This window comes from Leptonotus elevatus, chromosome 6 (genome assembly GCF_054856555.1).
Source record: "Leptonotus elevatus isolate MCC_2025b chromosome 6, RoL_Lele_1.0, whole genome shotgun sequence".
Lineage (NCBI taxonomy): Eukaryota > Metazoa > Chordata > Actinopteri > Syngnathiformes > Syngnathidae > Leptonotus > Leptonotus elevatus.
In genome coordinates, this window is record NC_141244.1 from 16,105,810 (window position 1) to 16,132,121 (window position 26,312).

The 26,312-nt window shown below is 39.2% G+C and overlaps 1 protein-coding gene across 1 annotated transcript in view; it reads right to left on the reverse strand.

The window, feature by feature from the left end:
* itga8 (integrin, alpha 8) overlaps window positions 1–26,312 on the reverse strand; it is a 52,290-nt gene that overhangs the window by 6,332 nt on the left and 19,646 nt on the right. The window contains exons 13-25 of the mRNA XM_086077578.1: window positions 20,926–21,123; window positions 16,314–16,359; window positions 16,106–16,213; window positions 12,052–12,107; window positions 10,816–10,973; window positions 10,609–10,740; window positions 9,878–9,945; window positions 9,220–9,367; window positions 7,554–7,646; window positions 4,534–4,613; window positions 4,243–4,323; window positions 1,082–1,187; window positions 146–304 (exon numbers count right to left, since the gene is read on the reverse strand). Coding sequence (XP_085933704.1) covers window positions 146–304; window positions 1,082–1,187; window positions 4,243–4,323; window positions 4,534–4,613; window positions 7,554–7,646; window positions 9,220–9,367; window positions 9,878–9,945; window positions 10,609–10,740; window positions 10,816–10,973; window positions 12,052–12,107; window positions 16,106–16,213; window positions 16,314–16,359; window positions 20,926–21,123 — 1,433 coding nt within the window. The remainder of the gene's footprint in view (window positions 1–145; window positions 305–1,081; window positions 1,188–4,242; window positions 4,324–4,533; window positions 4,614–7,553; window positions 7,647–9,219; window positions 9,368–9,877; window positions 9,946–10,608; window positions 10,741–10,815; window positions 10,974–12,051; window positions 12,108–16,105; window positions 16,214–16,313; window positions 16,360–20,925; window positions 21,124–26,312) is intronic.

A 26,312-nucleotide genomic window follows, 5' to 3' on the forward strand; every position in this document is an offset into this window, starting at 1 on the left:
TTTACATTTATTTGCATGGAAAATGATGATATGGGACAAAAAAAAACAACCCCATATCAGTACTATTACAAAGTACACAATATTACGATTTGTTTTGATATATACTGTATGTGTATGTATATATGTAAAGGCTGTTTATTATTACCTGTAGTCCAAGTGGGTTGAGGCTGCTATTCGTCCGACAGCTGATTGGTCCATCCGTTTTAATCTCCATTGCATACAGCAGGTTCTCATCACGGAAGCGGGAAGGCCAGCCGACCTCAACCTCGGCCTCCCCAATACTACTGGGACCCGAGTTATGGAGCTGGAGACGTTAGAAGTGGTCGACAAGTTAGTCGTTTTATTGCCGTGGGCCTCAAGTGACTATATGCTATAATTAGGTTATCATAACTGCGGCGTGATGACACAGGCCACCTGGGTTTTTGGCTGCGCACTGCAACACTAATAGGCCTTCACTCAGTGGGGATTGCAGACAGAGACGCGACAAATCTACAGCTTCGGAACTTGTTCGGCATCGGGACGAGGCGGAATGAATTGGGAGCTTAAATGAACCATCAATTCAACAAAGCCACCTTTCCACTCACTCACACATTCTCGCATAGACACACACGGTCATTAACAGTGAGGTAAGTCATGCAAACAGGACATGATCCTGGTGCTGCGGGGCAGGAATTCTGGCGCAAGGAGCGTAAAAAAAACAAAAAAAAAATGGTCCTCTTTAAGTAGAAGCAGCTGCCAAGTGGGAAAAGTACCGCCAATGAAAATCATTATCAGCTGCAGGAAAGGCAGGACGCTGCACCGTTTTAGTTCAATGGAGCAGTGGCCCCTTTAAAATCTAAAGACATCACATGTACAGCACATGGACGCACACACACGCCTTCATTGTAAACTGTCGCCAGTGTGTCTGCCATCCTCCCTCCTATCTGTACTCTGTACCTCCTTTTGACCTTGTTTTTCCTCTCGATAATGATCCCAGTCTGCATCTTACCTGCCTGCGAATTACACCTCAGATTTAAACTGACTTTGCCGCGTTACTTTTTTTTTTTTTTGTAAGTTCCACTAAGTTGGTGCAGGTGTTTACCTCGTAGATGTGCGTCACCTGTGGCCCCACATCATCCTCCTTGACAGGCTTCTCTTTGGGCTCCCAGCGTGGAAACGGCAACACCACCTGAGAGGGATGAGACACCCTGGGGAGGCGACGGCACACAGAGTTCAACATGAAAGTACAATTACATTATATTAGCTTTGCCTATTGGAGCATAATATTGGTTTCAGCTGAACATAGTGGAGATTTTTGAAAGATTTTCTGGGCTCAGTTGTTTCATGACACCCACACATTGTGCATATAGTGAAAGTAAACGATAGTCAGAGGTTGTATAACACATTTAGATACACTTTGTTGGAAATTGAAGATCATGAACTCATTCACTGCCATAAATTCATTTAAAAAAAGATTATTAAAATTAGGGGCAAGAGGTGATTACAATTTTTAATTGTAATTAATCGCATGACTTCACTAGTTAAATCACAATTAATCAAAACATTTATATCGGTTCTAAATGTACAATTAAAACATTCTAGGATTTCATACTCTTGTTAACAAAAGTGGGGAAAAAGGTTAAACTAATAGAAATAGTTCAAATGAAGTTTTGACGTTTATAGCCGTCAATGGCAGTGAATGAATTAAAAAAAAAAAAGATAAAAAATTCGGGGCGTCAAGCGATTAAAGTTTTTAATCGTAATTAATCGCATGACTTCACTAGTTAACTCGCGATTAATCACAAATTTCATATCTGTTCTAAATGTACAATAAAAAAAAGGTTTTCATACTCTTGTTAAGAAAAGTGATTTTTTTTTTAAACTAATAGAAATAGTTCAAATGAAGTTTTGACGTTTATAGCCGTCAATGGCAGTGAATGAATTTAAAAAAAAAAAGATAAAAAATTCGGGGCGTCAAGCGATTAAAGTTTTTAATCGTAATTAATCGCATGACTTCACTAGTTAACTCGCGATTAATCACAAATTTCATATCTGTTCTAAATGTACAATAAAAAAAAAAGGTTTTGATACTCTTGTTAAGAAAAGTGGAAAAAAATGTTAAACTAATAGAAATAGTTCAAATTAATTTTTGACGTTTATAGTCGTCAATGGGAGTGAATGAGTTAACATAGAGACAAAACAAGAACAATCGGCGAGTGCAGACCTTCACCAGGGCTTAAACATTTGTCACCTACAAAATCAAACTGGCACCTGAAATGTTTACATTTGGCTCTTTTTGAATGAGAAGAAACTGGATCCACATCAACATTGACCTCTTTTTAGCTATTCTTATCACACGTAAGCACAGCTAATTACAACCCGATTGAACCTTCCTTGACACAGATATAAACAACTGAGCACACATTAAATAGGATTTTCCGTGTTACATTTAAAATGCTGCCAAAATGTCCAATCTGGATCAGATACGAACGAACCTGATTTGACAATAATGATTCTTTGCAGAGCCAAATTCAAATAGCAAAGAGCAAAGTTCCCTGTTCAAGTTACCTTCACGGGGCCTCGCAAACCAAAGCTGCTGGAGTGTGGCGCTCGTGAGCACTAACTAAACCTAAGCCAGACCTTCTGAGAATTGTTTGAGTCCATTTTGATTGTTTTGTTTAACAGTTGTATTTAATAGGAGCAACATTCTAGCCAATGGTCAAAGTAAGCCATAAGAAAAGACTTTGATGCTAAATATACTAAATATTGGATTATTTTACATTAATGACAAGATTTTACTCAAGTAAGTGTTACAAGCTCTGAAGAAAAAAAGTAAAAGCAGAAGTAGGAAAATGTGATTAATCGCAATTAATTATAGAAAATTGTGCAACTAGTCTGACATTTTTTAATCATTTGGTCAAAGAAAGCCTTTAGAACAGTCTTGAAGCTAAATATACTTTCTATTTGATGATTTTACATTCATTTCAAGATTTTACTCAAGTAACTATCTGTTACAAGCTTTGAAGAAAAGCAGAAGTAAAATTTTTTGATTAATCACGATTAATTATGGAAAGGGTCAAAGAAAGCCATGAGAAGTCTTTGATGCTAAATATACTTTCTATTTGATGATTTTACATTAATTCCCAAATTTTACTCAAGTAACTAACTATTCTGTTACAAGCTTTGAAGAACTAAAAGTAAAAGCAGAAGTAGAAGAATGGGATTAATCGCGATTAATTATGGAAAATTGTTCAATTAATTAGTTGAACATTTTTAATCGTTTGGTAAAAGAAAACAATTAGAGCAGTCTTTGACGTTAAATATATTTTCTATTTCATTATTTGACATGTATTCCAAGATTTAACTAGAGTAACTATTTGTTACAAGCTTTGAAGAAAAAAAAGTAAACGCAGAGGTAGAAAAATGTGATTAATTGCAATTAATCATGGAAAATGCGTAATTAATTAGTTGAACATTTCTAATCATTTGACAGCCCTATTACTTGGAGTCCTCGACTTCCGGATGAGTTCTGTTTCTACGCTGGCGATGTAACCCGAATTTCGACTTAAGTCGGATTTCACCGTTAAAGTCGACATTCACATCAAAATACTGTACAGTAATTTAAAAAACATATTTGCGCCACCGGGAAGACGCTGGAATCAATATTTCGTGTTTCTGACGGACGGCAAAGCGGCGCTAATGGAAACAAATGTGACACGTGAAATGTGACGTGCCCGATGGCGAGCCGACCTGCTCGGTGGACGCCTGTTGCTGGAGGTAACAACAACACAACTTTAAATAACTTCAAAATGGCGTGATTACTATGGAAAATTTGCAAAAAAGAAGATGCTACGGACGAGTCACGTAAAGTCAAAACGCCGTCGGTCTCGTACATCGTAACTTGAGGACTCCCTGTATTTAAATAATCAAATAAAGTAATACAAAATGACAGATTTCTTTTTAGAGTGCGTGATGGCAGCTGACATTTTTATGTTTTTCCATTTCAACTGATGAGAGCAAAAAAAGTCCCGAGCTTTCAGAGTTTGCATGTTTGTACGCATATCAGTGTGCACGCCGAGGGCTCACGATTAACCCATGTGCACATGATTACAGCAGATTTTTTTGATTTTTATTTAATCATGCACAATACACTGTGGCAAAGCAAAAAAAAAAAAAAAAAACAAGACCAAAAAAAGCTCCGAGCAGCAAAAACATCAGAGCAGATCGTTTGTAAGTCAGAGATGAAGAAAATGCAAGACTCACCCTCGTAAATCAACTTCAGCTTTGGCAACGATGGCCAGATTCAGGCTGACTGGGTTGCTATCAGGGTTGTCTTTGTTGGAGCTGCGTGGGGGGTGAATATTTACAGTGGGTGTCAAGGAAATAAAACACAATGATGACATTTCTCAACACAAAAGCCACACACATTGAATGCGTGAACAGCTTTTTCCTTGTCCACAATGTCAAACAAACATCTCTTTTCTACATATTTTAAGTGTATATGTGTGTGTGTGTGTATGTGGTGGCATGTATCACTCATGGTGGGCGTGTCACCTGTGAATCTGTAGCTCAAAGCTAATCTTTGGTCCAGCATCTTCAAGCCTTTGGACTGAAAACCGCAAACCGACAGACAGCTGTGGAGAATAGATAAAACATTTTTTTTTATTTAATTTTTTTAAATCAGTTGAAGCAAGTTAACACATTCACTGCCAAAGATGGCTTTAGACGTCAAATATTAATTTTTACTGGACTGGCAGTGATTAAGTAGAAAGAAGTTGGATGTGTCCATTTAAAAGTCACATAATACCCCAGTGTCCATTAATGAGACAGGAAAGGCCCAATTAACTCGGTCATTCGTCTGCTCTTATGTGAGTAGAAGATCCAGTTTGTAGTGTTGACAAGACGCACGCTAAGATGCTTGCGAATCCCCCGACGTGCGCTAACGCAAAACACATGCAAGCGCGCGCTCATCGCCAAACTACGCAACAGTCTACGTACACGCGTGCACGTGAGCCCCGCACTGGACATCAGGCCTGACATATGGTTGTGAAAATGACAGCAAGCAGACGAAAAGGAGCAGCCCCGTGGGGGCAAGGAGATTTGAGGCCGTCTATATGGAACACATTAGTGTGAGGCTGGGGGAGAAGAACCAGGCGCTGATGATCCAAAGAGGGCAAACGGGTACGGGTCGGTCAAAGCGAAGACGTCACAGATTTAAAAGCGGCTGTTAAATTTTTACTGTTGTCGTTTTTATTCCTCGGAGCCGAGCATCTGTTGTCAGGACGGAGCTACAAAAAGATCATTGAAGTGCCTTAAAAGTATGTCGAGTGCGCTTGAATACTGAATAAATGCTTAGTATTGCAAAATGTGATTGTTAAGCCAGTATATGGCTCAAAATGCATCTTATCCACATCAAAGTGCTCATTATCTCCAAAATGCTGATGGTGTGAAACGACACTGGGATGCGGACTGCAAAAATACAAAATATATTCGGTATACAATCTTCACCACTAATGAGATCATAAACCTGTCATGTACAGAAGGGAAGCTGAGATTATAAATACTTTGCCGTGAACTATAAATGGATAAGTTGACAACCACTATCGGAGCATGTTCTGGCTTTTCTCACATATTTCAATACATTATGCAAGCAGAAAAGGAAGCACAACTGTGTCGTTGTTCTACCCTGTGAGGAAGGCGGTTTTAGTTTCACCAACTGTACTCAAAATTCGTCAAAATGGGGAAAAAAACAAAAATGTTTTGGTGTTATGTTGACATCTAAAGTGATGAGTTTTTGTTGTCAAAGTTGATTAACTCATTCACTGCCATTGACGGTTATAGATGTCAACAATTCATTTGAACTATTTCTATTAGTTTAACTTTTTTTCACTTTTGTTTTCAAGAGTATGAAAACCTAGATTTTTTAAAATTGTACATTTCGAACAGATATAACATTTGTGATTAATCATGAGTTAACTAGTGAAGTCATGCGGTTAATTACGATAAAAAATATAATCTTTTCTTTTTTTAAATCGTGTCCGGCGATTTAAATTTTTGATTGTTATTAACTGCATGACTTCAATAGTTAACTCACGATTAATCACAAACTTTTATATCTGCTCTAAATGTACAGTAATTATTATCTAGGTATTCATACTCTTGTTAACAAAAGTGGAAAAAATGTTAAATAGAAATAGTTCAAATGAATTTTTGACGTCTATAGCCATCAATGGCAGTGAATGAGGTAATTGATGACATCATTGATATTTTCTCAGCACAGAAGATTGGTCTCCAACCTTTTTTACACTACGGGCTGGTTTCATGTAAAGACATATTTCAACAGACCGTCTTAAAAAAATTAAAATAAAATACAACCCGTAATTACTCTGAATTTAGTTGTTGTCATGACCTGTGTTTTTGTTGATTTTAAAGGGGAAATCACCCCCCAAATAAATCTTGACAATAATATGTTCTATGCAGCCCCACTAGTCTAAATAAGGTATTCTGGTTAAAATTGCATCTTTTGATCTGAAACCCACATCACAAGAAAAACAAAATAATTTACCTTCATGTTCTAATACCTTTGGTGTGGACTTTAAGAGAGCGTGGGCCATCCTATTATCACGTCACACTAAACATCTACAAATACTTGCACAATCTAATTAGATCAACTACAGATGCTTCAAGTTTGCATTTCAGTAAAAAGAAAGAAATAAGATCTACATTTTTTTTTTACCACTGTAGTCATTCCAGCAAAGGCCGAACTTTTAATGTAGCTCTTGTAATGGATAACATTACATTGTGCAGGTGTGCTCAATGTTTCAGCCACAGTGTGTTTCTAATTAATTTGAATGAAAAGCTCTACTTTTTGTTTTTTTACATTTGCGCTCCATCATACTAATTCAGACTTCCTATTGCCCTTCTCGGGGATGTGCTACATCTGTGACATGAAGCAGAAGGAATGACTGAACTCCAGTGATGACAACTCTTTATAGGCCAGCGGGTGGAGGTGGGAGGGGGGGGGGGGGGGCATGCAAGCACGTTCGGCCTGTGGATTCCTGAGCATCCAGTGGGGGTACGGGGGGAGTTAATAACTCTCATCTGGATGGCTGGGACACCCCCCCCCCCCCACACCCATATATACACACACACACACCTTTTGCATGCCTCGTTATGCTCTCTTTCTTCCCCAAGCAGTGTAACATGACCACATAATTGATTTATAACAATGCTGGTGTCACATCGCCATTGACACCTAAGATTCTACACACACACACACACACACATGCTAATGTGACATGTGCCATGATCTCCATGCAGGAAAATAATGACCCGTTACTTTACAAAGCCTTGGTTCCCTGCATGTGTCAGTCATCAAGGTGTGTGAGCGGAGTCAAGGCGAACGAAATTGCGTGGAATGGAATGCGGGTCAAGGTGATGATCGGTAACCATTGGAAACAATCAATCAGTATGCGTTAAAGCTGAGGTGATGCGGTGCCGGATTTTACGAGGGAGGTGACAAATTATGATGGAGGGAAAAGTGCTTGATGGATTTACAGTATGCGTCCGCTCACCTCCGTTTGGGCCACCATGGGATTGCCCAGGTCACACACCACCAGCCTGGACTCATTCACCATCTTGTACTCGCAGTTCAGCTGAGCCAGAGACTGGAGGAAGAGACATGTGGAAAAAGAATAAAACAACACAAAGAGGGTGGGTGATTTAGTTGAGTGGTCAAACGGGTATAGGGTGCTATATAGGTCACAAATAGTATTCACCTCTCACATACCCACCCCAAAATAATAAAAAAAAAAATCACATACACTAAAACCTCTCACAGCCACCAAAAAAAACAAAAAACTCTCATGTAGACTAAAAAAACACTCACACCAAAATAAACATAAAAAAACATTTCACATGCACAGAAAACTCTTACATTCATCTAAAAAGTCCCAATAAAACCCTCATATTTACAAAAAAAAATCACACGAACAAACAAAGCCTCTCTTTCTCACACACACCTATCACACTCACCTTAAAACCTCTCATGTAGACCCCAAATAACTTTCACTCACACCAAAAACTCTCATGCATTAAAAAAAGAACCCATGTATCAAAAACTCTCATTTACCAAAAATCTCTCACATTCACTAAAAAACATTTACTCACCCTATAAATTACTCAAATAGACCTAAAAATCTAAAAAAAAATAACACACACACACAGAAAAACTCTCACATTCATCTAAAAACTTTCACTCACACAAAAACTCAACTGCTCACATACACAAAAAACTTTCACATACACCCAATTATCTCCTCTCTCAGTCTCTCTCTCACCACCCCCCCCCCCACACACGTCACTAAAACAACAAAACTACATGTGTGGAATTTTACTATGAGACCTTTTTTTGTATAAGTGAGTCAAATATTGTGCGTGTGAAAGAATTATTATTTTTGTTAAAAAACCCTGATATTCACTAAAAAATGCTCTCATATACAAAAAAACTTTCATACATCACACACCCAATTCTCTCTCTCACTCTCTCTCTCTTTTTCTCTCTCTCTCTCTCTCCCCCTCTCTCTTTCTCTCTCAGTCTTTTTGTCTCTCTCTCTCTCACATTTTTGTGTGTGTACTGTATGTATGTTGTCTCATGAAACAGTTTTTTTTTGGGCGAGTGTGAGTGTTTTAGATGTACATGCGAGGTTATATTTTTGGGGAAACCGGGAATCTTATAGACAAGAGGGAGGAGGACAAACAAGGGAGGGAAACAGCATCAAAAAGGGGGTAGGAGGGAAGAATTAGAGGAGAAGTGATGAATGCTCTGACAGTAACAACCCCATCCATCACGCTGCTCCATTACACTCTCATTAGTGTACACTCGCACGCACACACAGAAGGAGGTAAACGCGCACACACGGCAGTTGACCCAGTCGATTTCCGGGGGTCGCTAATGCAGCTTGGGCATCACAAAAGGAAGCTTTCTGGGCCTTTGCCAGCGAAGTGTAAACAAACAGCTGATAGTGTCGCCTTCAACGGCTCAAACAAACACGGTCACGACACAACAGGAAGTGATGTCGCACTGTAACTGAACGCACACTTCATATTTTAAGCATGACGGGAAAATCACTTCATTGTGAGGCTTCTAATTTAAGAACTGGTGCGGCTGGGCAGCAGCTGCATCTTTGATTTAGTGTGTCAGTGTGTGTATGTGCGGAGCATGTGTGTGATTTATTTCACCTCGACTCTTCTCTCCACGCCAATGTAGTCGGCCTCTGATGGGATCAGTACATGTAGCTCCGTCTCGTAGGCTCCCTCTCCTTGGTTGGCAGCGGTGATGGTCAACATAAACAAATTGTCATCTCCGATCACCAGTTCAGAGTGGTCCCTGTTGGGGGATTTCATTTTTTTACGTACGCATGCTGATGTATTTTCAGGCTTCTGATTGGCTAAAAACCTTTTCATGTATATATTATTTTTTTATATGATTTTCTTTTGACTACAGGGTGGAGAACATATAAATTATTGACTTCATTATAAAAAAATAAAAAAATAGTTGTTTTGTACAAAAGTAGCGGCTCGGTGCCTTTTTTTTATGTGACCCAATTTATGTTATTTTTGACCCAAATGTTTTTAGAGTGAGGCATTTGTGGAATCAAATGTCCTTGACCTCAGCATGTGTCAGTCAGTAGTGGGTGACAGGATGTTTGTGCAATGTTGCCATGGATATGGCATGCATCTGGAAGCACTACAGAGAGATCCATGCTCCACATGATAGACTGAACTACAATGCGCGACTCTGATGTAAACCTTTCTCATTGTTTGAGTAGCAACAGATTTTTGGGCTCAGCTGTGTCTTTCTGACAAGTTCCATGTTTTTTGGGGGTTGAGGCCTTACATGCTGGCAGTGAGCTGAAGGTCCGGGATGCAAATATTGTCGTCACCGCAGTCCAGGAGAATGTAGGCCTGAGAGGAAGAAGAGGATTGTTATGAAGGAATATGTATTGTGTTTGCTACCCCTTTTTATTGGCTTTAAAAAACATAATTGGTTTTCTGTGCTGGGATAATCCCAAATTCACTGGCAACCCTAATAATGCATGATAGATATTGGATGGATTTTAAGTTTCCTTTAAAGTGGAAGTAACAACCCCCCCCCCCCCCCCCCCATATATTGGCCTCACTAATCTAAACATGATATTCAGATTAATATTATGTTTGAGTTAAGCAGCAACATCCAGCTGTATTTACCAATATCAGGGGACGGCCATTTTGCCACTTGCTGTCGAGTTGCTCAGGTCTCACGTAACAACCAATCAGCTTTCTCAGCTTCAGAAAACAGGTGAGCTGTGATTGGTCGTTGCCTGAGCCCTGAGCAACTGTGATGTCATCTTCAGTCGACAGCAAGTGGCAAAATGGTCGCTCCCTGAGATGGATAAAAACGATGGATTGGATTTTGCCGCATAACTCATAATCCACAAACATAATATTAATCAGAATGTCATGTTTAGACTAGTGAGGTCACATATAACATATAAATGTCAAGAGATGTTTAAGGTTAACTTCCCCTTTAATTGAAAAGACAGCCTATTGACGTGCCTTAAGGTGCACTGCTGTGGTGCTCATACTTACATGTTCTTGCAGAAAGGTGCTGCTGTAGTAGTTGAGGACCGGTGGGAGCGTCTGGCCATCAGAGGGAGGAGCCAAGCTGTAGTTCAGAGCCAATGAGATGGGAGTCAATTTGTCACGAAACTCATCTTCCTCCTGAGAAGAAAGAAACCAGCACTTAGTTCAAACTGACCGTAAACAGAGTAAGTGGTCTATGAGTGTGCACCTCACTCTTAGGTAAATGGTATAGCTGAGGCAAGTCTGTGGATGGCTATGGCCCAGTGTTAGGAATCCGGTGAGCTGGTGCTGCTGATTATCTAAGAAGAGGACTCGCTTCACACCCCCTCGGACACCTTTCAACCAATCCAAATGCAGCTCTGCTCTCAGGTCTGTGGAGGAGGTCATAGAGATGGATGCAGGAAATGATTCGGTGGTTCAATTCAAAAAGTGAAACACATATACAGTATAATATTGTTTTTCCATTCCTAGATAATTTATATATATGTATATATATATATATATATATATATATACAAAAATTATTTTGATTGTTACACATATGTCATTTCTTGTGATGGTCATTTTTTTTTAAATAATTATAATTTTCTAAAAATTAAAAATATATATATATATATTCACTTTTTAAATTGAGCTACTGAGAAAGCATTTTTTTTTTAAATTTAAACATGTAATATATTCTAGATAATTGGGATGTACCTACACTATATACACTTTGAACAGTATCTGCGTTCGATCATTTATAAAAGTTTACTAATAAAAGCAAGTCACCAAAATTACAAAATGTTACACAGAAACACTAGTCAATGCTTTTATGTATACAATGTGTTAAACATACCATATTGTCACTGTTGGGCGGAATCCTCACACCTCCCAAAATCCTAATTTTTCGGGAAGTTAAATAAAAATGCCATTTTGTTTGATTTACCAAACACCACATTGTTTAAGATGGTATTATAGGTTAGCCTTGAGTGATTCAATAAATACAATGATTGGCTGACTTAAAAATACATTTAATTAATCCATACGCACCTTCTTCTGCAACAAACCATTTGTAACATAAAAGCTTCACGCAAATGTATCTCATCTAACTATGTTCACTAAAGACGTTTATATTCTTGAGGCTACATAACGCCGCCCAGTTCCCGCAAAGTGAGGAAAAAGCTGCGATTTCCAACCTTTCTCAGATAGTTCAAGTGAGTTCATAAATTTGTTCATAAATTTGTTCTGAAGCTATTTGCAATTCTTTAAAAAAAAAAAAATCACATCATGGGGACAGACCAAAAGCACCGATTTGTAAAAAATATTAAATTGACCATATATGGACATTCCGCCCTACAGTGACGAAATGTAACTTCAAAAATAAGTATGCCCAGTCCTTGCAGGGTAAGTTCATGTCATACGCAGTATAGCGATGTGAATGTTATGAATGAGTGAAAATGTGCTTACCCACAGAGCTGGGGATGCCCACTCCGCTCACTTCTGCACACACATCCAATTTCAGGCTGCAAGATACAGTAAGTGATGCAGAGTTAATGTTGCGTATAGTTCTCAATGCGGACAAGCTAATGGACTTTATCCAGGTCATTTATTTCTTAGGGTGGTGAATTCTTCAGGGAGCGTTACATGGGAGCCTGTTGTGCATTTCCTCTATTTATCTGTTTATCAATATGCGGTTGTGTGTGTGTGTGCCTTATCGCCTCTTTAAATCAAGGAAACCGTAAAGTGAGCCCCACATTAGGGGCTGCTAATATTCCATAATCTAAGCAAGTGTGGGGACACTCCTGAATTAAAATACGCAACATGAGGCAGAGTTTGTTTGGTTCCACTTCAACAACTCTAATGACTTCATTGCATTTACTGAGCTTGTCTGAGTTGGCTCCAATTTCAGTAATAAAGAGCTGGGTTTCCCCGAACATAGTAAATGTGTATGATGCAGATGATTTACTGTCTGTAGCAAAATGCAAACTTAAAAAAAGAAAAAAGAAAACACCCCCTGCAGTTATTTTGACTTCTCCAGGTGGTTTTGTGAGTGCTGCATGTGTTTTATATTGTATGTATCTGGGTGGGTGATTCTATTGATATGCAATGTGTGTGTGGCATATTATACATATGCTGCAAACAGCCTTAGCGCTTTCTTAGTCATGACTGCAGAGAACATGGAATGGTTCCCAAAACTGCATGTGTGCTTTACCACCAAACACATTGTTATTATTAGACATGCTTACTGTAAACCCACCCCCCAAGTTACATTTATTGAGTGAGAACTTTTAAGACATACACCCCGGTCCCATCCTTAATCCATCATTCTCCTCCTGTGAAACATTAGATAAGCCTGTTTATTATTTTAAATACTGCAACCAATATTCATTGTCTGGCCTCAATATGTTTTGCCTTTAGAAGAACAATGAGTAACAGTCACACCGAGTCACCACGGGACGCATGATGGAAGCAGAAGTAAAGCCAAATATAAAACAACAACACTTGATTGGATCCATTTTTGCAAAATTCTTTTTTTAAATATCAAGTGGAATGCATTGTTTGCATATTGGGGGAAAAAAATTAAAAGGGGGATCGGTTTCTGCATTTTCGGTGGTGAGACCACAAACGACTTAAAAAAAAAAGCATTAAGCATTATAATAGCTTGTTCATTCTACAATGTGTTTTCAATAAATATAAATAATATTGTATGTATCAGTTATTTCAAATATTTTTTAACTTTATGGCTTGAGCTGAAAGTTCCCATGATAATGAATAATGCAAGTTTTGTACGGACAGTAATCACATAACATAATCATATAACCCATTAGACAAGGCAAGCTACAGCAGCTGTCACTCTAAATAATTGTCTTTTGAGTCTTATGATTGGTTAATCGACCTTATTCCTTGCTTAAAGGTCTTTTAGGCTTTGAGATCAGTATCGGGCTGATACCGGCTTTATTTTCAGGTATCAGGTACTTATAGACCACTGATACCATCCACCAATACCTAAGGCAAAATTTTTTGACATTGAGTAAGTCCTCCATGGCAGTAGATGGCGCTAGACTGCAGCATTTTGACACATTAGCAAATCATCATCTGCGTTATAAAGAAAGATCTTTGTTTATAATTTTTTTTGGTACTGTGTTGAATGAAATATTTTATACCAAAAGGACTTGAGGTATTAGTACTTGGAAAAGCTGGATGGAAAAAAGTAGTATCGAACAGATTAATGTCAAGATTGCTAAAACAGATGTTGCTATATTTTTACACTTGTATGAATGTTAAAAGTCTAAAAACGTTACAGTTAGTAAAGGTTTCATGATGGTTTCTACTTCGTATGGTGAAAATATATTTGAAATCGGAATAATCCTTGGATGTTGCACCCAATTTGGCCTTGCTGATTGTAATTGGCTGGGAGAAATCACATGTGTGCTAATTCATGAAAAGCTCACTAAATCTCTTTTCCTAATAAATTTGTGCGTCATACTTTTTGCCTCAACTCACGGCACAAACTGGGCCTGCTATCACTACAAAGGTTCACCCCTTGACCCATGGGCGTCTCCCCTATGGCGTCACTTAATTCCGGGTGCTGCCGTTTGATCCAGTGTGTGAGTGTCATGGCATATCTGGTTCCATACCTCCGAAACCAAATTTGCGCCTGTTTATTTGAATTAGCTGAGTATTATTATGACACAGCTCCATAGTTTAGTGCTTTTTGTCAATCAGGCTCAAATCTCTGTTCCCGTCTCGGCCGCCGCCAACATTCACATGCCGCCGCACTGTGATGGCAGCGAGCCCAGCGCACTTTTCTTGTCTAAACAGTCCCACTTCCAGCCCTGATATGTTCGAACCATTTCTAGACATAGGTGAAGCAGCGGGAGATTTTAGACTTGGTTCTCAATTCAACTGTCCAAATTGACCCACGGGAAAAATAATATATTGAAAATAGGATTATACGGTTTCAAATTAATTGAACCCCTAAAGGTTATATGAAATATAGTTTGATATTACATTGGACGATGACAGATGTGTAAAAACAGAGGTGAAATATTTGTATGCGTATGTGTTAAACGGTTCTCTATAAGCGTCAGGATTCCGGATTCATTACAACAGCAGCAAATCTCATTAGTCCCATGTTCGGTTAAGACTTTTATCCTTTTAGTTATCACCAGCACATATGAAAAAAAAAAAGAAGAAGATATTTCGAAATGTTCCTTTCTTCAAGCACGTACTTTTCCAGGAAGAAAGATTGGAAGAATATGACGATATTAGGCACAGATCCAGATTGCTTTTAAATACATGGATTGCTCAGTTTACGACAGAACTCCATCCGTGTCGTAGTTTATCACTAACCTATAACACAGTCATAATCATCTTCATTACAATTAATATTTATATGTAAAACACTTTTATGCCATGAATGGTGGTAACAGAGTGCTTTCTTAGCGGTCTATTTAGGCCATTGTGAGTGTTTTTTTTACATTGAATGTATGTCGATACGAGGGGTGTCAAAATTAGTGAATTAATTTTGAGTTAATTTATAGTTCCTTTAACGGCACAAATTTTTTTAACGTGCGATTAATGACCGCCCCTTACTTGGAAAGCCTGTACTGGAGGAATTCCAGCAGCAGGCACGTCCACATCAAAATTTAGCAGTAATAAATGTAATAATAATGCATATTTGGGGAGATTGGGGTCAAGTTGTATTTTGCAATTTTAAAAATGTGCAGACTTTTACAAGTTACTTTATGTTAAAGATTAGATAGCTCTTACTATGAATAGAAAAATGCACTGAGCTGTCACCAATGTCTTCAAGTGCAATTATGCCATCTAGTGGCAGAAAAAAACTCAACACAAATCAATATCACACTCGTTTTTTAAATGTTAACTAAATTCTATGAATTATTATATTACTGTATCAATAACTAAAAGATACAGCCATATTTCTATTGGTTTAACATTTTTGCCACGTTTATGTTAACAAGAGTATGAATTTTTTTTTTATTGTACATTTTATTGTTCTCTTAGAACAGATATAACATTTGCGATTAATCGTGAGTTAACTATTAAAGTTAAAGTTCCCGTCTAGTCCCACAATAGCTTCGCAAGTGACTATTGCGGTGTTCAAGACCACTGAGAATTCTGGTCTGAACTATCTCACTTGGAGCTCACGGCGTCCGGCTCCAAAGTGTTTTAGTCGAATGAAAACATGAAAACATGCCTGGCGACCACAATGAGGTAATATTTTGCTTTGTTTTTGCATACATAATGTGCGTCAGAAGTCCTGACAACAAAATAAATCTTTGATTTTCAGCGGCCATGATCATTTAAAACACATTTTATGGACTAACTTCATACATAGGCTACATAGCAGTGTAGCTAAATAACATTTTCCACGCACAACTGATGGCAATTAATAAAATCTGGTCCATTTTGCACGAGCTCCCTGTGCTTGTGTGACTTCCTCCCATATTTCAGAAACGAAATTGTTTGTCGGTGTGAATGTGCAGGGAGATCTTACCAGGTCACCATGGCATCGGTGAGCGGCAGACGACACTGCCTGTCATCAGGATTCAGGATTCTAGGGGTCAGGATCATTGCCGCATCCACAGACACAACAGCTTGAGCCCTACACAAAAACACGCACACATTCACATGCCATTCACGGAGCATTTTTTGGAGAGGTTAGCCTTGACTTGTAAAGAACTAAGGACAAGGTCTTGCATTACCTGTACACAGACACTTCTCCAGCACCAAATGACCCCACGATCAAGTCTGCATGGGGGAGAGAAAGAGGGGAGACGGGAAATAAGAGGGTTTCAAAGAGGGCCACAGATGGGATTGATTTGAAGCCCTCAAACAATCTTCATCAACACACACTCCTCGTGTTTAATGCACAAGGACACAGTGTGAGGCGCGGCGAGCACGCCACTCTCGCTTTTTACCCATGACCCACCTCAGACTAAATTCAGACACCCCCAATTTTTTTCCCGTGTGTATTTATATTTTGGCTACAGCGTACCATCGTGTTAAGCAGCAACGCAACCCACACGACACAGCAACACAACCTCATTGTCAACCGCTATTTGTTGTTTTCACAGATTTTGGGATGAACTCCTAACTTTTAATTGGCTCTCGCAGTTTAGAAGAATGCTGCTATTTAATGCTTGTGGTTATGGCGACACATGCCGATGAAAAACACACACACAGACACACACTGATTAAAACAATCTGTCAATTGTAAAAAAAGAGGTACTTAATTGATACAAGCCACCAAAACCAGACACAGCCAAACTAAGTTAACTTGATCCTGAGAAAGAAAACCTCATAATGTACATATACAGAGGTAACTAATGACAGTCTATTTTCATAGTCAATTAATCACTTGTGTTTATACAATTGGCTGATGCATTTTTGGCAAAAAGTGGTAAAACCACATTAGATGCTCTGATTTTCAAATGCCAATTACAATTGTTATAAATAGTTGTCAAATGTGAAAGGCACCCGTAAATGAATGATCAAACAATGCTGTTTTTATTATTATTATTTTTTTTTTTTTTACAAATATCAGTTCAAAACGTTATGAAAGTAGAAATAATAAGAGCTATAAGTATTTTCACTAGTCGATTAGTCTAAATGAATCCTGATCGATTGCTTTGGCAGCATATTGAAGCCACTGTGCATGTTTACAAGTCAGTGTGCTTTAAAAAGTGTCCTGACGTCAGGACATTTTGGTGTCCATAACAATTTTACTTTGTAACCAAGGTCAAAGGACATAAAAAAAAAACGTGCCCATGTCCCCGTCCTTTTTTAGTGTGTGTCCCTTCCTACATATTTAAAAAGGCGCCTAACTGAATTGGAAAGAGTCACATCTGTTTCTGCCTTTGCCTGAAACGACATTAAACAGTTAGGCCCCCCTCCCTGGTCCCCCAGGGTGCCGGGTGCCGCTATGTGTGGTTGTGACAAGAAAGGACCTGGAGATGTGGCTTTTGTGGGGCACTCGGAGGTGTACGGAGAAGAGAAGCGGTGGGGGAGGGGCTAGAGGCTCATGTACTTGGCCTTTAATAGGCTGCAATCTGTGAAAGCCATCAGGAGCAAGGTGTGCTTTCACCAGATGGTGAGAAAAGAAAGGAGCCACCTTGCTCAGTTTCTGGCGCTGGAAGCAGGAAACTCCATCCTTGCAATTGGAAGGTATCTTTCCTTAAAACCACTTTATGATTTGAGGGTTAAGTGGAAGCCTAATATTAAATAATGGTTTACATTCCCTTACACGTCAATCCTTTTCTGCCAGTGATTTAACGGACCTCTCTTTTGGTAATCCAGCCTCTTGAGCTGATGGTGTCCACCTCTATTGCTAAGAAAACACGACCTTCGTGCAGAGTTTAGACAGACTGTCAAGCTGTCTAACGGCGAGACTGCGGGAGACCAGCAGCGATGAGGCGAGGTCAAAAGTCAATGGCACTCAGTGGAGAAGAAGGTGGTTTCTGAGGAGATGCTCGGGATTTCTTCAATCTTGGGTGTCTGTGTGGGTTTTAAGATATTCTATGACTTATTTGCGCAAGTGCATTGGGAGATGGGTTTACCATATGATTTGCAACATTATACCGTAATGAATAGCTGACAAATATTATTTCTGGACTATTTCCCCCAATGTGCACTATTTTTGCAAGTTGAGCGAAGTTTGCAATAAACTCGGACCTGATGACAAATGTAACGACCCCACAGCACCACACAGGTTGATGAACAATGACATGACTTTCCGTAAATCAGCACGCCTGTGTGACTGGCAGGTAAACGTTGTCCGTTCTTCACCTTTAACCCCAGGGAATGTGAGAGCGATTCAGTGGCTGACCCTCACCCTGTGTTCCTGCAAGGCCTCCGACACATTTAATGAAATATCATCTTTGTGTCTTCAGTCAAAGGCGTTTACGCACTTGGGGTGCACATTTGTTTTATTTATTTACTTTATACCTTCAACCACTCGATGCCTTACTAAAACTCATCATCACTAGTCGTCATTGTTGCTGAATAATATAATTGTAGTTCACTGTTTATTTTGTTAGCTGATTCTTTTTTCTAGCTATAACACTGTAAAAAATTTGTAATATTTACTTGAAAAAAAATACTAAGGTTTTGTACACTCAGAAATTCTATTTTTTTTTTTACAATGATATATATATATATGTGTATTTTTTTTTTTTTTTTTTAAAGCTACCGATACTCAAGGGTTCAGAAACAAACCTACAACCTTCAGGTTGGGAGACAGCCACTCTTCCACTTGAGCCATGCAAATCCTGCTGTATGTTAGTATATTGATGGTGTCAGGCGGATGCCTTATACCGGCAGGACCACATTTTTGGTGTCATTTCGGACACACCAGCAATGCAGTATAGTGGCAAACAGTAGAGTGGCATGGCTCAGGTGGTAGAGTGGCTGTCTCCCAAGCTAAAGGTCATTAGTTTGGTCCTCAACGCTTGAGTAACTTATAAAAATAATAATAAACTGATCAAATGTACTCAAAACTCTCCTTGTAAAATGTACTTAGAATTTCTGAGTGGAAAAAAAAAAGTTTTTCAAGTACATATTACTTTTCTGTATTTTTTATCACCTTCAGTTTCCTCCTAAAAGCGATCAAATAAAAACTAATATATACGACACTACCCTCAATTGGAGCTAAAAACAGCCCAAAATGTAATTATGATCCCGTCTTGTGTCTGCGAGTAATAACGCTAAAGGTTATTGGCGACTCGCAGGCCTCCCAGTTCCTTCACAAGACTGATCAAACATTTTGCGTCCTTTGAACAGCGTGACTTTACTGGCCTGCAAACGACTCACCATGTGTGTGTGCCTCACTTCCGTCTCCACGACTCCTTAATGACAGGCGACACAGGCCGTGCGCTACACTTAAAGGGCACACATTGGTGCTGGACGACTATTTTGCCACCCAGCCACTCAACCCAACTTCCTCCTGCAGCGAAGTTTCAACCTGTTACCCTTGTATTTGCATTTACCGCACAGTATTTCTAATTGCAAGATTTCTAATCAGCAGTTACGCGCCGACCAGGGGCCGGAACACGTTCCCTAGACCGCTAATGAAACAAATCAAAGGCCAGACGAGTCAACATGTGTGCATTTAGGCGTGTACCGCTATTGCAAAATGAAGAAATCTCCATCACTGTGGCCACATGCATACAAAAATGAGAAAGGGTGGTGCAAGTAAAGAAAATAACAAGTAAGGTTAAATTATGGTTATCCTTAGAGCAGAAAGGTTCCAAATTGGGGGGGGAATGAGCTCATAATACTGTGATTTTTACAGCCCTAAATGGCTTATATTCCCTCAGATGTAAACAAGTTTGTATACAAACTGCTATACGCTTAAAGAAATCTTCTTCTCAATTGGATTACATGGCAGAGGTTTGTACTTAAAGTAAAAACGGTAATTCAATTAGGTTCTGCTTTAATGGCTAAACCTGACTGGGAAAATGCAGTAGCAGTATATAGAAGGGGGAGGGAGGCATGGAGGGAGTGAGAGTGGGTGTGAGGGAGGGATGAATCGACGATAGAAAGAAATACGTTGAATAGATAGCTGGAAGGAAGTATGGAGGGAGTGAGAAAGGTAGGATGGAGGAAGGATGGATGGATGGACGAACAAATGGAGGGATGAATGATGGAGTGATGAAGGCGGGGTTGGTGGAGTGATGGATTGTTGGATTGATGGCTGGAGTGAGTGAAAGTGGGACGGAAGGATGAATGGATGAATTCATGGATGACGGGATGGTGGTGGAAGGAGCATTATAAGGGTGGACGAATGGACGGATTAAAGAAGGAGGGAGGATAACTAAATTGCTTGATAGATGAATGTATGCATAGTTGGATGGATAGATAGATGCATGGATGGATGTGAGGGAGGGAGGTAGGAGGTTGAAAGTAGTCATGGATAAACAGCGGGAGCAATGGAGGGAGTCGAAGGATTGACAGCTAGCTAGATAATATAGGTTAGGTAGCTAAGATAGCTAGATAGAAAGATAGCTAGACAGATCAAGACAAATTGTTACATAAACTCTGAGTAAAGAATGCATTCAGTTCATTGGCACAGCTCCTTGGCGGCCCTTCTTTGTAAATGATTACTTTAACAGAGTGAGTCGAGGGAAGCAACAGAGGAGAACATGGCAAAAGGAGGACGGATGAAATGTGGAGGTCAGGAATGAAGAGGAGGGAGAGGATGTAATAAGAGCAGCTGGAAACCAAAGGGAAAGTGAAGGATTTGTAACTTTCAAGAGGAATTTTGATGACACAAACACAGGCAGCACGCACAGCCAGACTGGCTCCTTGTGTCTTTACCTGGGTACTGGTTGTGATCCAGGTCTTGGCCTCCTCGCAGGGTGAAGCCGTAACCAGGCAGGCCGCCGGCGGGGGCGGAGGCCGCTTTCAGCTCTTGGCTCAGGGTCAGGCCCTGTGTCGTTGCATCTCTGTGGCCGTTAAAGATCAGCACTCGTCCTCCGCGATCCTCCCCACCAAACGGACAACCCACTGCCACGTCTGAGAGATGACACACATGCACATGGTATAGACATCAGCACGGTTCGGGTCCCTTGGAGAGCAAAGCAGAGAAAAACATTCCCGGCGACCTTCGTCTACCTGCCCCCATGACGATATCAGTAAGCTCTTCAGCATCCTTTCAAATTGTTGCCATTGGTTTGGCTATTAGTTATTTATTTCTCTGACAGATTTAGGACATTGCAGGTATATCAGTATTCGAGCCAGCTTGGATACTGAAATCGTATCCAAACTGTCTCATAAAAATTTTATAGGAATAAAAAATGCAAGTGTCTTTCTACGATGCAACTATGTCACTGATTCCACTCGCATGGCACACAAACGATCTGAGAATACGTGAGAACATTATATTTTACCTTTAAACACTTGGGAGTTTAATAACTACAATGACACCAGCGTATGCCCACTAAGATTGAATAATCATGCAAGATGTTGATAGAGTCCACCCTCCTAGCTTAGCAAAATAGCAGCTAGCATGAAGCTATTTGATGTAAATTCAAAAAACGGGGCTTGCAGAACATTGCAATGTGAATTACTTTTTTAAATGGTTACTGTTATTGTAAACTTGACCGCACAAACTTGTGGTTGTTGTTTTTTCTTCTTCTTCTCTCACTTTTCTGGGGAATCTGACCACAACTTCAAACACCTTGAGACCACCAACAGGCCAATGGCGGAACAGCAGGTGGTCAACATAAATACAATACAGAGAAGGGGCTGAAAAGGTGTTCTGATGTCACCAACATCTTCTATGTTTCTATAGGGGTAGATTTTCATAAATAAATAAAAAAATAATATTTGACATAACTAAAATTTTTAATTATGTTTTAGCGGTGGCATTATATATATTTTTTAAGTGATCTATAAATAAATGTCGAGTTGAATTGTTCTGTTTCATTGACTTTGATAAAAATTGTCCAAGCTTCGTAGAAAATTAAAATGACAGAAACAGTCATAATAAGTTGGGGTCTATTCCACTCCAGTCCTGTAGGTGCTGATAGCATGTTGCACAAGCTGATTGACAACTGCCAAATTGAAGGAGAAATCATATAAGTGTAATTAATTACTGTCAATTTTTTGTGTGCAAATTAATTGTTTACATAGTTTAACATACAAATAAAAACATACACATCCATCCCACTTATCTTCAATATGGTCATGGGTGAGCTGGAGCCCATCCCTGCTGACTTTGAATGGGAGGCAGGGTACGCCCTGGACTAGTCGCCAACCATTAGCAGCACACATGATGACAAACAACCAGTCACACTCACATTCACATCTACGAACAATTCAGAGTCTTTAATGAAGCTAACATGCGTGTTTTTGGAATGTGAGAAGAAGCCAGAGAAAACATACAAAGTCCACACAGGAAGGCGGGAGCTGAGATTCGAAACCCGATTCTCAGAATTGTGAGGCGGATGTGCTATCCACTCAACTACCATGCCACCCCAAACAAAAATACTAAACATTAGCTCAGCATAAATACTTGAATAAGTGATTTCCTTTCCATGTCCAGGAAGTTATTGTTGTTTCCGCATCACTTTCTGTTTTCTTTTTTTTACCACCGGCAGAGCGCTAAATTACTTCCCATCATCCCTAACCTTTTTTCTTTTTTCTTTTTTTAACTGCAGTGCTCAATAATAACAATCTAAGCTCTGGGTGGAATGAGAAAAATTGATTGTCTCAATTTTGCAGAAAGTGGGGTTAACCATTTCTGCCTCCAAGATTAGCCAACCGTCTCCTCGCTTTCGCTCCATATCTTCAGGATAAACGCAAGAGCCCCACTGATCTTCTCATCTAAATCTTGGCGGGACAGCAGGTAAGCACATTTCCATAAAAGGTCAAACTATTACCTCAAAGTGCTGCAAACGGACTCCACGTATATAGTGGAAAAACACACACATACTGTATATAAGCAGCATACATAAACACCTGCTTTTACAGAATAAGTCCGATCATTATATGCAATCAGGTTTGGTGCATATTTGCATAAACCAACACAAGAGAACGACTTGACCTTGTTGTGCATAAACACCTCGAGACATCCTGTTTGTCTCTGGACCCCCTCAGCCCAAGTCAGTCTAATTAAGTAGTTCCACATGAAGCGGACTGGATGAGAGTGGGTAAGTGCATCCATGTGTGTATACTGTATATAGCATTTAATGTATGTACAGTAAACACTTTAGTACAGCAGTACACTACACATTCCCACAATGAGTTGCTGTGTGAGTGATATATATATATATTTTTTTTGTTTGAATTTAATGACCAAAAACCCAATATTTATTGGAATTACAGAAGTGAGCTTCTACCATAATAATGATGTGATCAGTGATGTGATATACAGTAGATGCTCGCAAAAATGGAATATCAACTGTAAGTACACAGCAAATCGGTCGGTGTTAAATTTCCAGTGTTCAATCAAATATGCATTAAGCAGTTTTATTTTAACACTGCTAGGATAAAAAGTTACACTGTCAGAGTACATTTTTTTGAGCGTTGGAGTGGATGTTGGGTGTAACCTGAATAGCATTTCCTTGAGTGTTATATTGAACACAACCTCATTTCCGGTGAAGGAGAAATGTTCCAATTTTGCAGCGCACTGTCGACATTTCAATAGCGATACATCCAAGTGTTGTTGTTGGGAGGCGTGGCCCAATGGTGGAGTGGAATTGAATTAAATTAACTACCACTTACCAGAGTGTTGTGTGAGTTCATTTTTTTTAACACTGACACTAATCATAAGTGCTTAAACACCAGAGTTAAGTGTAGTTTGGCATAATTAATGTTTAACACTGACACTAGTGTAGAGTACTTTCAACACTACTCATTACAGTGTAGATTTTTAACACTATACAGTTTTGGAGTAACACGGGTTACTTTGAAAAGTGTCAGATTCACATCTCATTGGTGTGGACACACAAACACTTTTTCTAATGTTAGATTTAACACTCTCTGTGTTAATCTAACACTGGCGATTTTGCTGTGTACTGCTTTTCGATTGCATAGTTCCAACAGTGATCCAAGCCACGTCAAGCCATTGGAAAAGAGGCAGCACTTGGACAGATGTAATGAAATGCAGCTCCTAAATTGGGGCGAAACTATTCGGAGAGAGTACTGTATTGCACTTTTGGTGCCCTTCGACGTCTTTTTTCCTCAAACACCACAGCAATGATGTCACAGTCATCATATAGATCAGTATGAACGATGGTGACAGGAAGTTAATTGAGATGATTCCAAATAAAAACACATGGCTCCATAGATTGTCAACTCAGCTGCACTCAACTGGTTTAAACAGCTGATTCTAAACAAAACATGTGAGGATGAGCGCAAACGTGAATGGTTCTTTTTTTTTTTTTTTAGAGGAATGTACAAACACTGTAATGATGACATCTGCCAGTGATTACACGCAGATGGAAAAAATGGGGGGCACAGGTATGTTTTTGCACACTTAAAGAATTTGACATGCACAAAAAAAAACGAGTCACTGACAACCTAGATTGCAAAGTCGCCATGACGATTGTGATGTCATGCCCAATAATGAAATCACGCAGACACGGGCGTGTGCTCATTAGATAAAAAAAAAAAGAAGAAGAAAGGTCAACACATGTCACCAAGCGCTTCCTTTGCAGCCCATGGGAGCTTGTCACATCCTGACAGACAGCTTGAGGTGATTTATGTAAGCCTCGCTATTGATCCACTGGCTATTGATCTGATAGTTAACGAGGTGAAACGCACATTAACAGACTGGCGTCCATTAATAAGTCAAACATAAATCAACGGGATGGAAGGTCCAGATGTGCAACCGTCCGTTACGAAGGCCTGGGCTCCGTGGACATCGGAGCTCCAGGCTGGCGTGCGTGCGTGCGAGTCCAATCAACGTGAGGATAAAACAAACACACAGAAGAAAAATGAACTCCGGGCTGCAGGACAGAAATTCACTCCCAGATGATTTCTATCTCCAGGCACATGTGGAGAGTTAAAAATAACTTGCGCAGACAACAAGGCTTAACCTTGGGCAACATGGCCGGAAACGTGTTCACGCAGACGACCTTTTATCGCGGGACTTCCTGACTGGATGAAATGTGCTCACGTTTGAGCTTTTGATGGGATTTCCTCTGTCAGAGACCAAACAGTCGTGAATGTACAGGAAATGCAGAAAAAGATCTGTCTGTCATCGGGTTTATTTCTGTCCAAAATTGTCAAAGAGAAGGGTCAAAACCCCCTTTAACACCGATTTCAATCTACGTACAACTCTGAAACTGTAAACTGCCATCGACTGAGCTTTGTCGAACCCTCTAAACTGAAACAATGGTTTGGAGCTTGCGTGGGAGGAGGGGAACTACTTTGTGTTTATTGTTGCAATTCTAAACAAAGACAGACGTTCTAAATATGAACTTGTGCAGACTCTAAGTTTAATCAAGACAAAGTAAAACCTAAATAGTAAAGCGTGAGGGGAACAACGTGAATTAGTGCACAGGCCAAGTTTCCAAACGTGATGAGCACATGGATTGGATTCTTGTCTTTTTATTTCACTATATTTGACTACAAATTGATGAGACTCTAAACAATACATTTGTATTTAAAATATAATTAAAAACATTTAACAAGCATGTCTGCACAGCAGTTAGGGTGTGTGTGTGTTTATATTTGTGGATTTGCATCTTGCTATTTTAATTGTTTTATTTCTGTAAAGCACCAAGTGATGCATTTTTATTATGTATAAAAAGTGCTACATTCATTAAATTGGATTGTTTGATATACTGAAACCTCTGAGGTGGAGTATAATCCAATTACAGTGGATAATTTATTTACAATTTGAGTTTTTTATTTTATTTTATAGAATACAATGACTTAAAAATTAAAATCATTATACACTCTAAAAAGAGAATTGTTGAACCAATTTAAGATTACAAATTGAATTGTTGACCAATTTAAAAAAAATGCTTCAATTGGTAACACACGATTGACTTAAGTTAGTCCAAAGTGAATATGTTAAGTTTAACTAATTATGAGTTCATTAAACTTAATATATTCACCTGAATTAAGTTCATCAAAAGCGACTCCAATCCAAAGGATTAAGTTTAATGAACTCATAATTAATTAAACTTCACTTTGGACTAACATAATTTCAATCGTGTGTTACCAATTGTTAACTTTTTGAAGTTGGTCAA